At 36.0% G+C, this 15,090-nt stretch overlaps 1 protein-coding gene across 4 annotated transcripts in view; it reads left to right on the top strand.

Annotated features, from left to right (window-relative positions):
- The window catches only part of RAD18 (RAD18 E3 ubiquitin protein ligase), a 112,412-nt gene that overhangs the window by 53,960 nt on the left and 43,362 nt on the right, over nucleotides 1–15,090 (top strand). For all 4 annotated transcript variants that reach the window (XM_036267266.1, XM_036267263.1, XM_036267267.1 and 1 more), the window contains exon 10: nucleotides 7,828–7,965. In XM_036267266.1, coding sequence (XP_036123159.1) covers nucleotides 7,828–7,965 — 138 coding nt within the window. The remainder of the gene's footprint in view (nucleotides 1–7,827; nucleotides 7,966–15,090) is intronic.

The raw sequence follows: 15,090 nt of genomic DNA, 5'->3' as shown, positions 1-15,090 counted from the left end.
GCTTATTATTAAAAAAAAACTCACCTGCTTTCTCCACCACTAACCTGTCTTCTTCATTCCCTTTCTCTGGAGATAACAACTTATGGATAGATTGTTCTTTCTGCTACTTCTTGAAGTGTTTCAGTTTTTCACATTAGCTATTGATTGATGTCACAATACGAAAAATGAAGATTTAGCTCTTTTATACATTCTGACTGCCTACCTTTGCCTCCCTTCCATCCTCTGATTATTGTCAAATTATTTTATAAATTTAATATTCAGTTAGATACTTTGTTTATGGTTGAACGAGGCAACGTATATACTATACTTATGAAGAGTAGCAGAGCTCTGGTTATATGTTGAATTTGGCCTTTGGGCTGTTGCTTGCTAACCTCTTTAGACTAATGCTCGTACTAATTTTCTCTAATGAAAAGATTTTTAAAGAATAGACTTTACTCCCTGGCTGGTGTGGTTCAGTGGTTAGAGTGTCTATCTGTGGACCAAAGGGTTGCAGGTTCGATTTCTGGTCAAGGGCACATGCCTGGGTTGCAGGTTCTATCCCTGGCATTGGTTGGTGTGCATGTGGGAGGCAACCAACTGATGAGTCTCTCTCATATCGATGTTTCTTTCTCTTTCCCCCTCTCCCCCTTCCACTCTCTCTAAAAAAAATTAATGGAAAACATACCCTCAAGAGGATTTTTTTTTTAAAAGAGACTTTTTAGAGTACTTTCAAGTTTGTAGCAAAATTTAGTGGAAAATACAGAGTTCCTATATCTTTCGTGATCCACAGATGCGCTGTTTCTCCTGCTGTTAACATCTCTCACCAGAGTAGCACACTGACACATCATTATCACAAAGTCTGTAGTTTACACTAAGGTTCATTCTTGGTGTTATATATTCTGTGGGTTTTAACAAATATATAATGACATGTATACCAGTATCATATCATACAGAATAGTCACTGCCTTAAAAGTCCTCTGTGCTTTATTTATTTACTTATTTATTTATTTTTGGTTAATCCTCTCCTGAGGATATTTTTTCCACTGATTTTAGAGAGAGAAAAAAGGAGAGGAAGAGAGAGAATCATTGATGAGAGAGAACATAGATTGGCTGCCTCCTTCATGCCTCCCACTGGGGATTGGGCCCACAACCTGGGCATGCGCCCTGACCGGGAATAGAATCAGCGATCTTTTGGTGCATGAGTCGATGCTCAGTCACTGAGTCACACCGGCTGGGCGAGCCTGAGATTCTTTGGTGCATAGGCTGACGCTCTAACCACTTAGTCGCACCACCCAGAGCTGTGCTTTATTTATTGATCCCTCCTTTCTCCCTAACCCCTGACAACCACTTATCTTTTTGCTGCCTTTATAGTTTTTTTCTTTTCTAGAATGTCATGTAATTGGAATTATACGGTACGTGGCCTTTTCAGATTGTCTTCTTTTTCAGTAATATGCATTTCAGGTTCCCCTATGTTTTTTCATGGCTGAATAGCTCATTTCTTTTTAGTCTTGAACAATATTCTGTTTTCTGTGTGTACCATAGTTCATTTATCAATTTACCTAGTGAAGAACACCTTGGTTGCTTATTTTGGCAATTATGAAAAAAGTTACTTTATGTTCATGTGCAGGTTTTGGTATGAATATCTTTTCATTTTATTTGGATAAATACTAAGAAGTGCGAGGGCTAGATAATAAGGTATCTTTAGTTTTTAAAGAAATTGTCTTTTAAAATCTCTGTACCATTTTGCATTCCCACCAGCAATGAATAAGAATTCTTGTTGCTTTTCATCCTCACTGGCATATGTCTTGTTAATGATTTTGATTTCTGCCATTCTAATATGTGTATAGTGGTATCTTCTTTTTTATATTTTTAATGCACAATTACCTAATGACATGATGTTGATATGGTTATTTGCCATTTGTATATCTTTTTCCATGAAGTATCTGTTCGGAAATTTTGCCCATTTTTTAATTGGGTCATTCATTTTTTTCTTGATTTTTAGAAGTTCTTTGTATATTTTGGATAATTGTCCTTTATCAGATATGTCTTTTGTAAATATTTTCTCCTGGTCTGTGGCTTGTCTTCTCATTATCTTCATAATCTGCACTATTAAAACTTGAAAGCAAGCTTTGGAATGATTCAGTTGATTCCAAGTAGCTTGATATCCTTCAGAACAAAATACAATATTAAGGATAGAACAAAATCTAGCAACCAAGATGATAAAATTAATAGTATTTAGTATCCTATTGAAATTACCAGGACTTCAAAGAAGCCGAAAAATACGATCCATGGAAAGGAAAAAAAATAATTAATAGAGTCAAACCCAGGAATGACAGAGATGATGAAACTAGTAGACAAAATGTTAAAACAGCATGTACAAATATGCTGCTTTTGTCAAGAAGGAAGAATAAAATGTGGTTTGCTGAGGTGAGAAATGGATGGTATAAAAAAGACTTAAATGGAATTCCTTATATGACAAACATACCTGAATTAAAATATACACTGGATGAAGTAAAAACAGATTAAGATATATATGTAATATAGATATAGATATATAGACATAACTGAAAGAAAATACTTCATATCAGTGTAGGATGCAGCTAAAGCAGTGCGTAGAGGGAAATTTATAACATTAAATACTTGTATTAGAAAAGAAAAGAGATTTTAAATTAGTCATCTATGCTTTCACCTTAAGAAACTAGATAAATAGCAGATTCCACCCAAAGTAAGCAAAAGAAAGGTAATATTAAAGGTAAGAGCAGAAATTAGTGAAAGTAAAGACAGAAAAATGATGAAGTCCACGAAACCAAAAGCTGATTCTTTGTGAAGATTGATAAAATTGAAAAACCTCTAGCAAGCCTGTTCAGAACAAAAACAGAAAATACAAATTACCAATATCATCAATAAAAGAGGGGAAACTACTAAGTATCCTACTGATATTAAAGGAATAATAAGGGAATATTATGAATAACCTTTTGCCATTAAATTTGAGAACATACATGAAAAGGAGGAATTTCTTGAAAGATACAAAATACCGAATCTTACTTATGAAGACATAGATAAGCTGATAGCCCTATATCCTGTATCTATTAAGTAAGTTGAATTTGTTTTCTTAGGAAGAAGCTCCAGGCCCAAAGGGCTTCACTGGTGAATTCAGTGAAACATGTAAGGAAAGAATTAATACCAATTCTACACAAATTCTTCTAGGAAATGAAAAGGAAGGAATACTTTCTACTTCATTTTAATAGGCCAGAGTTTTCGTGAAACTAAACCAGACGAAAACAATATAATAAAATTTCTAATCAATATTCCTCATGAACATAGATGCAAAATTCCTTGACAGAATTTTAGTAAATGGAAACTAGCAATTCATAGAAAGGGTAATACATCATAAACAAGTGGTGTTTATCCTAAGAATGTAAGATGGGCCTAATGTAAGAAAAATAATACTTTGTTAACATACTAAAAAATAGTATGTGATTCTCTAAGTAGATTCAGAATAAGCATTTGATAAAATTGAGCACCCACTAATAATAAAACTCTCACTAAACTAGAATTTCTTCAATCTGATAAAGTATATTTATGAAAAACCTACAGTTAACATCATATTTATGGTGAAATATTGAATGGTTTCCTCTAACTTGGAAGAAAGTAGAGATGTTCATTCTTACCACTTTATTCAATATTGTACTATAAGTCCTAGCCTGTGATAAGGTAAGAAAAAAAAAATATATATATATAGTTTTAAAGGAAGAAATAAAACCTTTTATTCACAGTTGACATGGTCATCTTTCACAAATAGTATGAATCATAAAAGAAAAAGATGAAAGAAGATGTGATAAATTATTTTGTTAAAATAAAAAATACTTGCCTCTTCAGAAGACAAATATGAAAATGAAAAAGCAAGGCACAGATTGTGAGAAAATGTAAAAATTACATTTGACACAGTACTGACATTTATATAAAGAACTCCTACAATTCAATAATAACACATATGCCATATTTTTTTAAAAGGGTAAATATTTAAACAGATTCTTCAGCAAAGGAGATGCTCAGATACTAAATAACTACATGAGAAGATACGGTTAGTCTTATTAGTCATTAGTTTTTAGGAAAATATAAATTAAGATGACAGTGAAATAATACTAGACACTTACTTTAATTGAAAAAACAAACAAACCAGCCTTGGATGGTGTGGTTCACTGGTTAGAGAGTCAGCCCATGTACCAAAGGGTCTTGGGTTCGATTCCTGGTTAAGGGCACATACCTGGTTTGCAGGTTCAGTCCCTTGCCCCAGTCAGGGACATGTGGGAGGGAACAAATTGATGTGTCTTTCATGTCAGTGTTTCTTTCCCTCCCTTTCATTCTCTAAAAATCCATGGAAAAAATATTCTCAGATGAGGATTAACAAAACAAGAAAAAGGAAAAAAAAATGCTAAGTGCTGACAGGATATATAGCAGATGGAACTCTCATACATTGCTGGTGATAATGCAAAATGACACATATGCTTGGGTAAACAGTTTAGCAGTTTGTTATACAGTCAGGCATACCGCCACCATACATTCTGTTCCCAGCTATTTACCCAGGAGAACTGAAAGCATATGTCCATGAAGACTTTTAAGATCATATTTATTGAGACGTAATTTACAAAAATAAAATTCATGCGTTTTAAATTAACAGTTGAAGGAGTGTTATAGACAAATGTTACAGCAGTTTATTCATATTATCCTAACCTGAAAACAACCTGCATGTTCATAAACACATTGTGATATATCCATATATAATGGAACAGTACTTAGCAATATAAAAGGATTAACTCCTGACATGAAACAACATGGATGAATCTCAGAAACATTATGCTAAGAGAAAACCAAACTAAAACGGAGAATACTTTATGATTCCATTTATAGAAAGTTCTAGAAAAGACAAAAATATAGAACAGAGAGCAGATTGGTACTGCCAGGGGCTGTAGATGGAAAAAGGAGGAGTGGGGAATTAATCACAAAGGGTCATGAAGAAACTCTTTTGGGTGACTTAAATCTTTTGTTTCATGATTCTGTTGGTAGTTACACAACTATACATTAAAAAAAAAACACACATCAAAGTGTTCACTTAAAATTGATTAATTTTTTGTGTAAATTATTTCTCAATAAGTCTGATTTTAAAAATTTAGGAAGAAGCCTTGGTCAGTTTGGCTCAGCAGTTAGATCGTGGCCCCCGCAGACCAGAGGGACCCGGGTTCGGTTCCCGCTAAGGGCATGTACCTTGGTTGCAGTTTGTCCCAGGCCCCAGTTGGGGTTGTGTGGGTGGCAACCAGTCGATGTGTCTCTCTCACATCGATGTTTCTTTCTCTTTCTTTCTCCCTTTCTCCCTCCTGCTCTATCTGAAGATAAATGCAAAAATGTCCTCAAGTGAGGAGGGAAAAAAAAAGAAAAATTTAGGGAGAGTGGCATTCTTTTCTAGTTTTGCAAATCTCTTTAATGTCTTGCTCAATAAAAGACATCTTGATCTTACACCCACTTCTGTAGTTAAACTGTCACCCTGTGTTATTTTGGTTAAAGTATATGAAAAATATTCAACCTGTGAGAGAGGTAATTAAAAAGAGGAAGAATGTTTCAATAGTTCTTTTTAGAAAATTGTGAATATTTTTTGCTACTACACTAAAATATGGCGGTGTTGTTTCAGAAAGGTTAATTACAGTAGAATTTGAAATGATATTAGTGAACTTTTTGTACTTTATTACATTAAAATACACTGTCATATACTTGAATGGACCTTTTATCTGTGAATTTGTTATATCATTTGTTAGTTATTTGGAAAATATTGGTTCATTGAGGTCCAAATGTTTGCATATTTTATTTATATGTTATAATTCTACAAAATAGCATTCCTTAATGTCACCACTCATCTTATCAGAAAAGTACTGGGAGTCTGTCAGGCCCTCAGTGGTGGGTGCATCAGTATCCCAGTGGTGTCCTGGTAGAGGGGGTGAGTCTGTTCACTCCTGGGAGAGCTTGGTTTTGGTCTTGTATACCCCTGGGTTTATGGGCAGACCCAGAAATGCTCTGGCTGTAAAAGTTGGTCTAAAAAAGAGTAGTTAAGGTGGTCAGAGAGTGAAGGGCATGCCTTGGTACTAGAAATATTAAGATATTTCAGTTTGGAGAGGCAGATTCAAGTATTAAAAAATCTTGAAAAAAAAATGAGTTGATTGAACGTGGGCGTATTCATCAGCTCCCACAACTATCTGAGCCACTTAAAACTTTTAAGAGGTAAATTCAGGGCATCTAACCAGCAGAACTGAGATTTTAAACTCTGAAGTACTCCTTGCCAAATGGCAGAACTCCTAAAATGAGGTGAAGAGATGAGTGTGAACAGGTTTATTAGTCATCTCTTGGCATTGTTCTTTTTTCCTTTTTAAAGTATAGTGGACATATAGTATTATATTAGTTTCAGGTGTACAATCTAGTGATTCAACATTTATATATCTTATGAAATTGTTTTTTGAGCAGGGATTATTAGAATTCTTGGGTCAAAGCCAGAGCAGTGGCTGCCATTTATTTTTTGGTTTCCAGCCTAGGTGGAGGAGTAATTAGATTTTAAAAAGAAAATCTGTTTTAATCCTGGGATTTTATTACTTCAGAAGATGAAGTCGATAAACCTCCTTAACTGTTAATGAGATTACTGTAGCAAGTTTCTTGTGTGATTCTTTTTTTTTTTTTTTTAATCCTCACCCGAGGACATTTTTCCATCTTTTGTTCAGACAGAGTGGGAGGGAGAGAGAGGAAGAGAGAGAGAGAGAGAGAGAGAAACATCGACATGAAAGAGACACATCGAGTGGCTGCCACCCACACAACCAACCAGGGGCGGGGACAAACTGCAACCGAGGTTCATGCCCTTAGCGGGAACCGAACCCGGGTCTCTCCGGACCGCAGGCTGACGCTCTAACTGCTGAGCCAAACCGGCCAGGGCTAATGACTTTTTATTTTAATATTATTTTAAAAATTTCTTTATTGTTGCAACTGTTACAGATGTCCCCCTTTTTTCCCCTCTTTGACCCCCTTCAACCCTGCTCCTGCCCTCCCTCCCCCCCAAAGCCTTTACCACACTATTATCTGTGTCTGTGGGTTATTGTCTGTGACTGTGGTTAATCTCTTTCCCACCCCCCCACCCCCTTCCTTCTGAGATTCACTGGTCTGTTCCATGCGTCCATATTTCTGGATCTATTTTGTTCATTAATTTACTTGGTTCATTAGATTCTACATATAAGTGAGATCATGTGATACTTGTCTTTCTCCAACTGGCTTATTTTGCTTAGCATAATAATCTCCAGGCCCCTCTATGCTGTCTCAAAGAGTAGGAGACCCTTCTTTTTTACAGCTACAGAGTATTCCATTGTGTAAATATGCCACAACTTTTTTATCCACTCATCTACTAATGGGCTCTTGGGTTGTTTCCATATCTTAGCTATTGTAAATAGTGCTGCTATAGAATGGTGTCTTAGAAATTAGAAAGTGTCTTTTGATATATTTAAGAAAGTAGTATCTTTCATGCTCTACCAAAACCCTTTCTAGAGTATAGGGTTTGGGAAGAGAGCTATAATAACAAACTAGGAATGTCATGTTTCCATGTTTGTGTCTGAGGAAGGGAGAAGATAAAAAGGAAAGGTTTCCATAATCTCCCAGTCCCTTGTATTCTAGTGCTTGCCGGCTTGTTCATGTATTGCAAGTGATTCCCTAGGGTGGTATTCTTGAGCGAGCTTGTACACTTCTTGGTACTCACTGTTTGTTGGTTATAGACCTGTAACTTCTATAGTCTTTGCTTTACTGAGAAGATTTTTTCAATTTCAGGTCAAAAGCATCAGAATGAATTTCAGCTTCTGGTGGATCAGGCCAAAAAAGGATACAAGAAAACTGTTGAAATGTCCAAAAAAAAAGTAACGAAAAAAGAAGCTGAATCTACAGAAAAGCTATTCTCTGTGTGCATGGGTAAGAGACTTTAATTAAAAACAGAAATTATGTTGAATTTCACTGTTCATCTTAATATAAAATGTTAAACCAAAGGAATTACCTTGTATGTAGTAGATATTTGAAATAGGAAAATATAGTTTTAGACATAGAGCAATTTTTTTTTTTTTTTAGAGAGGAAGGGAGAGGGAGAGAGAACATTGATTGGCTGCCTCCTGCATGCCGCTCTAACTGGGGAATTGGCCCACAGCTGGGCATGTGCCCTGACCAGGAATCAAACTGGTAACCTCATGGTGCATGGGTCGATTCTCAGCCACTGAGGTATACCACCAGCTGGGCAAACCTGCCATCTTTTAATGTACAAGGTGATGCTCCAGCCAACTGAGCCTCACCAGCCGGTGCAGCATAAGATTTATTATTTTAACCTTTCCTAAATGTACACTTCACTGGCATTAAATACATTCATAATGTTGTGTAACCATCACCACTATCTGTACCCAAACCTTTTTTCTCATCTCCACTGAAAACTCTGTGCCCATAATAATAACTCTGTCCCCTCCCCACTTCCTCCAGCCCCTGGTAATTCTGCTTTCTGTGTCTATGAATATGCTATTTTAGGTACCTCATATGGGTGGAATCATATAATATTTGTTCTTCTGTGTCAGCTTATTTCATTAAGCATGATGTTTTCAAGGTCCTTAAGTGGTAGCATATGTTAAAATTTCATTACTTTTTTGGCTGAATAATATTGCATTGTATGTATATACCACATTTTAACCATTCATCTATAATGGGTTATTTTCACCTTTTGGCATTTGTGAATAATACTGCTATAAACATTGCTTTTTACATTTTTTTTCAAGTCTCTGCTTTCCATTCTCTTGAATATATACATAGGAATGGAATTTCTGGTTCATATGGTAATTTTGTGTTTACCTTTTGAAAAACCACCAAATCATTTTCAGTAGTGGCTGCATCATTTAAATTCCCACCAGCAATGCTTGACGACTTCAGATTCTTTATATCCTCATCAATATTTGTCTTTTTGTACATGGCCACGGTGGTAGGTATGAAGTAGTATCTCATTTTGGTTTTGATTTGCATTTTCTTGTTGCCTAGTGACGTTGAACATCTTTTCATATGGTTATTGCCTTCTTTGGAGAATGTCTCTTAAGTCCTTCCCTTGTCCATTTTTTAAATTGGGTTGTTTTGTTTGTAAACATTTTCATGGTAGTCTTTTTGCTTTCTTGATAGTATCTTTTGATCCATATGTGTGCTTGATTTTTATGAAATCCAATTTATCACATTTTTCTTTTCTTGCTTATACTTTTGGTGTTATATGATGAAGTTGCTGCCAAGTCAGTGTCATGAAGATTTTCCTTTATATTTTTTCTATGAGTTAATTTTTACATATGGTGTAATGTAAGGGGTTCAGGTTCATTCTTTCAGATGTAGATAATTCAGTCTGAGCACCATTTGTTAAAAGACTGTCCTTTCTCCCTGGCCAGTTTGGCTCAGCGGTTAGAGCATTGGCCCACGGATCAGAGTTCCGGGTTTGGTTCCCGCTAGGGGTGCGATTCTCGGTTGTTTGTCCCCAGCCCCATGGAGTTGTGTGGGTGGCAGCCAGTTGATGTGTCTCTCTCACATCGATGTGTCTCTCTCTCTCTTCCTCCCTCTCTCCTTCCCACTCTATCTGAAGATAAATGCAAAAATGTCCTCGGGTGAGGATTAAAAAAAAACAAACCATCCTTTCCCCATTGAATGCTCTTGACATCCTTGTTGAAAATCAGTTAATTATATCCGTGAGGGTTTATTTCTGTACTCTCAATTCTATTGGTCTGTTTGTCATTATGCCAGTAGTATACTGTTTTAATTATTGTAGCTTTGTAATGAATTTTGAAATTGATATGAGTCCTCCAGCTTTATTCTTCCTTTTCAAGATTATTTTGGCTATTTGGGTCCCTTGAGATTCCATGTGAATTTTAGGATGGATTTTTCTATTTCTGCAAAAAGTGTCATAGGGACTCCATTAAATCTGTAGATTGCTGTGGTTAGTTTTGACATCTTTGTTTGTTTGTTTGTTTGTTACAGATGTTTCTCCTTTTTTCCCCATTGACACCCTCCTCCCCATCCCCTCAACCCCGTCCCCAGCTTTGTTGTCCATGTCCATTGGTTATGTGTACATGCATATAAGTTCTGTGGTTTATCTCTTCCCTTCCCCTCACCCCCTTTTCTGAAGTTTGTCAGTCTGTACCTTCCACGACTCTGGGTCTACCCTATTCCTCAGACTGTTATGTTCATTATATTCCACAAATAAGTGAGATCATGTGATATTTGTCTTTCTCTGCTCGGCTTGTCTCCCTTAGGATAATACTCTCCAGGTCCCTCCATGTCCTCTCAAAAGATAAGATAAGCTTTTTTATCCATTTGTCTACTGATGAGCACTTGGGCTGTTTCCAGATCTCAGCTATTGTAAATAGTGCTGCTATGAACATGGGGGTACATATATTCTTTCTGATTGGTGTTTTAGGCTTCTTAGGGTATATTCCTAGAAGTGGCATCACTGGGTCAAATGGCAATTCAATTTTTAATTTTTTGAGGTAACACCATATTGTTTTCCATAGTGGCTGCACCAGTCTGCATTCCCACCAGCAGTGTACTAGAGTCCCCTTTTCTCCACACCCTCGCCAACACTTGTTGTTTGATGATTTGTTGATGGCGGCCATTCTGACAGGTGTGAGGTGATAACTCATTGTTGTTTTAATTTGCATCTCTCTGATGATTAGTGATGTTGAGCATTTCTTCATATGTCTTTTAGCCATTTGTATGTCCTGTTTGGAGAGGTGTCTATTTAGTTCCTCTGCCCATTTTTTAATCGGGTTCTTTGTCTTCCTTTGGTTGTGTTGTATGAGTACTCTATATATTTTAGAAATTAACCCCTTATCTGATATATCATTGGCAATGATGTTCTCCCTACAGTGGGTTGCCTTTCCATTTTGATGGTTGTATCTTTTGTTGTGCAGAAGCTTTTTAGTTTGATGTGTCCCATGTGTTCATTTTTTCCTTTGTTTCTGTTGCCTTAGGTGATGTATCAGTGAAAATTCTGCTGCGTATGTTGTTTGAAATTTTATTGCCTACATTTTCTTCTAGGATTTTTATGGATTCATGAGTCACATTTAAATCTTTCATCCATTTTGAGTTTATTCTTGTGTATGGTGTAAGTTGATGGTCTAGTTTCATTTTTTTGCATGTAGCTGTCCAATTTTCCCAACACCATTTATTAAAGAGGCTGTCTTTACTCCATCGTATGCTTTTGCCTCCTTTGTCAAATACTTATTGAGCATAATGTCTTGGGTCAATTTCCGGGTTCTCTGTTCTGTTCTACTGGCCTAGATGCCTGTTCTTGTGCCAGTACCAGGCTGTTTTGATTATAGTAGCTTTATAGTGTAACCTGATATTCTGTATTGTGATCCCACCCACTTTGTACTTCTTTTTTAAGATTGCTGTGGGTATTCGAGGTCTGTTTTGGTTCCATATGAACTTTTGAAGTATTTGTTCTAATTCTGTGAAATATGTCTTTGGTGTTTTGATGGGGATTGCATTGAATCTATAGATTGCTTTGGGTAATATGGACATTTTAATGATGTTAATTCTTCTCATCTATGAACAAGGTATGTGCTTCCACTTTTTTATATCTTCCTCTGTTTTTTTTTTTTTTTTTTTTTTTTTTTATCATCCTCACCGAGGACATTTCTCCATTTTTTTGTTCAGGTAGAGTGGGAGGGAGAGAGAGAGGAACAGAGAGAGAGAGAAACATCGATGTGAAAGGGACACATCGAGTGGTTGCCACCCACACAACCAACCAGGGCCGGGGACAAACTGCAACCAAGGTACATGCCCTTAGCGGGAACCGAACCCGGGTCTCTCAGGACCGCAGGTCGACGCTCTAACTGCTGAGCCAAACCGGCCAGGGCTGTTTTTTTTTTTCCAATGTCCTGTAGTTTTTGGCAGATAGGTCCTTTACTTCTTTGGTTAAGTTTATTCCTAGGTATCTTAAATTTTTTGCAGCAATGGTAAATGGGATTTTTTTTTTAGTTTCTCTTTTTTTTGTGATTTCATCATTGGTGCATAAGAATGCCGTCAATTTCTTGACGTTAATTTTGTATCCTGCTACTTTGCCAAATTCATTTATTAAGTCTAGTAGATTTTTGATGGAGTCTTTAGGGTTTTCTATGTATAATATGTCATTTGCGAATAATGACAGTTTCACTTCCTCCTTTCCAATTTGGATCCCTTTTATTTTTTCTTCCTTTCTGATTGCTGTGGCTAAGACTTCCATACTATGTTAAATAAGAGTGGCAAAGGAGGGCATCCCTGTCTTGTTCCTGTTCTTAAGGGAAATGCTTTTAGTTTCTCTTCATTGAGTATGATGTTAGCTGTAAGTCTTTCATATATGGGCTTTATTATGTCAAGATATGATCCCTCTGTTTCCACATTGCTGAGTGTTTTTTATCAGACATGGGTGCTGGATTTTGTCGAATACTTTTTCAGCATTTATTAATATGATCATGTGGTTTTTGTCTTTCATTTTGTTTATGTGGTGCATCATATTTATCGATTTGCAAATATTGTACCATCCTTGCATCCCTGGGATAAATTCCACTAGGTCATGGTGAGTAATTTTTTTGATGTATTGCTGGATCCGATTTGCTAGTATTTTGTTAAGGATTTTGGCATCTGTGTTCATCAGGGATATTGGCCTGTAGTTTTCTTTCTTTGTAGTGTCTTTTTCTGGTTCTGGAATTAGAATTATGCTGTCCTCATAAAACGAGTTTGGAAGTCTTCCTTCTTCTTGAAATTTTTGGAATAGTTTGAGGAGAATGGATATTAGTTTTTCTTTGAATGTTTGGTACAACTCCCCCATGAAGCCATCTGGACCTGGGCTTTTATTTGCTGGGAGAGTCTTGATTATATCTTCAATTTTCTTAGTTTTTATTGGTTTGTTCAAGTTTCCCATTTATTCCCAGTCCAGTTTTGGGAGACTATGTGTTTCTAGAAATTTGTCCTTTTCACTTAGATTGTGATGTTAGTTTTTCTTTGAATGTTTGGTACAACTCCCCCATGAAGCCATCTGGGCCTGGGCTTTTATTTGCTGGGAGAGTCTTGATTACATCTTCAATTTCCTTAGTTTTTATTGTTTTTTTTTTTCAAGTTTATCATTTATTCCCAGTCCAGTTTTGGGAGACTGTGTTTCTAGAAATTTGTCCATTTTGCTTAGATTGTCGAATTTGTTGCCATAATTGTTCATAGTATTTGTTAACAATCCTTTGTGTTTCTGTGGTGTCAGTTGTTACTTCTCTTTTATTTCTGATTTTGTGTATTTGGGTTCTCTCTCTTTGTTGTCTTGATGAGTCTAGCTAAGGGTCCATCAATCTTGTTTATCTTTTCAGAAAACTAGCTCTTTGTTTCATTGATCATTTGACTTGTTTTTTTGGTCTCTATGTCATTTATTTCTGCTCTGATCTTCACTATTTCCTTCCTTCTACTTGCTCTGGGGTTTTCTTTTTGTTTGCTTTCTAGTTCTTTAAGTTGTAAGGTTAGATAGTCAATTAGAAATTTTTTTTTGTTTCTTGAGGTAGGCCTGTAGTGCTACGAACTTCCCTCTCAAAACTGCTTTTGCTGCTAGATTTTGTGTTGTGTGTTCATTTTCATTGGTTTCCAGGAAGTTTTTAATCTCTTTCTTGATCTTTTCGATAACCCATTCGTTGTTTAATAACATGCTATTTAGCCTCCATGTGTTCAAATGTCTTTGCATGTTCTTGTTGCAATTGATTTCTAGTTTCATACCATGTAATCTGAGAAGATGCTTGATATGATTTCAGTCTTAACTTGTAGAGACTTAGTTTGTGTCCTAACATGTGGTCTGTCTTTGAGAATGTCCCATGTGCACTTGAGAAGAATGTGAATTCTGTAGTTTTGGGTATAATTCTCTGTAGATATCTGTTAAATCCATTTGGTCTAGTGCTTCATTTAGAGTCTCTGTTTCCTTGCTAATTTTTTGTCTAGAGGATCTATCCAGTGATGTCAGCAAGGTGTTGATATCCCCTGCTATGATTGTATTGCTGTCAGTTTCTTCTTTGAAGTCCTCCAGAAGATTTTTAATATATTTTGGTGCTCCTGTATTGGGTGCATATATGTTTACCATGGTTATATCTTCCTGTTGGATAGATCCTTTCAATAGTATGTAGTGTCCTTCTTTGTCTCTGGTTATGGCCTTCATTTTGAAATCTATTTTATTGATATGAGTATTGCTATTTCAGCTTTTTTTTACTTTCCATTTGCTTGGAAGATTTTCTTCCATCCCTTCATTTTCAACCTATGTGAGTCTTTTGTTGTGAGGTGGATCTCTTGTAAAGAACATAGTTTTGACATCTTAACAGCTTTTTTCCAGTCATGAATGCAGGATCATCATTCATTTATGTATCTGTTCTTTAATTTCTTTCAACAATGTTTTATATTTTTCAGCATGCAAGTCTTTTACCTCCTTAGATATATTCCTAAGTATTTTATTTGTCCTGAATTCTGGTGTCATATAGTAAGTAGGTTGCTGGTCTTTGTGAACAACTTGGATTTGTTCATATGGTTGTTAAAGGATAGTCTTAGAAAGTAGTTAGCTCCTGAGAAAATCTGGTTTATTATCTCAGATTAGGACAACATTTTTGTTTATTGGTTGAATCTCTTGAAAATGATTGATTGCTTATACTCAGGGATTTTGTATTATACAGGGTGGGGCAAAAGTAGGTTTACAGTTGTAAGTGCATGAAACAGTTTGTTCTTATATTAGTTTTTATTAATTATTGTACTATTCTCCATATAAATAACTGTAAACCTACTTTTGCCCCACCTGTCTGTTTATTGCACATAAATACTGCTCTCCCTGTGGTTCGCAGATAAGTGCTGCTAATAGACTGCTGTGCATGAATGCACATGTGTGGGAGAGGTGGGGAGTGTGGGAGGAAGACAGACTCACAGACTGACTGAGAGATTGCATTTTGTATGGCATCATACACATGTATGTACTGTGTAATTTTTGTTCTTTAGAATAAACTTGCTCATTGAAGTGCCAATATAAATTTTAAAAGTTGT

Source organism: Molossus molossus, unplaced genomic scaffold (assembly GCF_014108415.1).
Source record: "Molossus molossus isolate mMolMol1 unplaced genomic scaffold, mMolMol1.p scaffold_m16_p_18, whole genome shotgun sequence".
In the NCBI taxonomy this organism is placed as follows: Eukaryota; Metazoa; Chordata; class Mammalia; order Chiroptera; family Molossidae; genus Molossus; species Molossus molossus.
The sequence above is the reverse complement of the archived record's forward strand: the minus strand, read 5'-3'. Positions and strand labels throughout refer to the sequence as shown.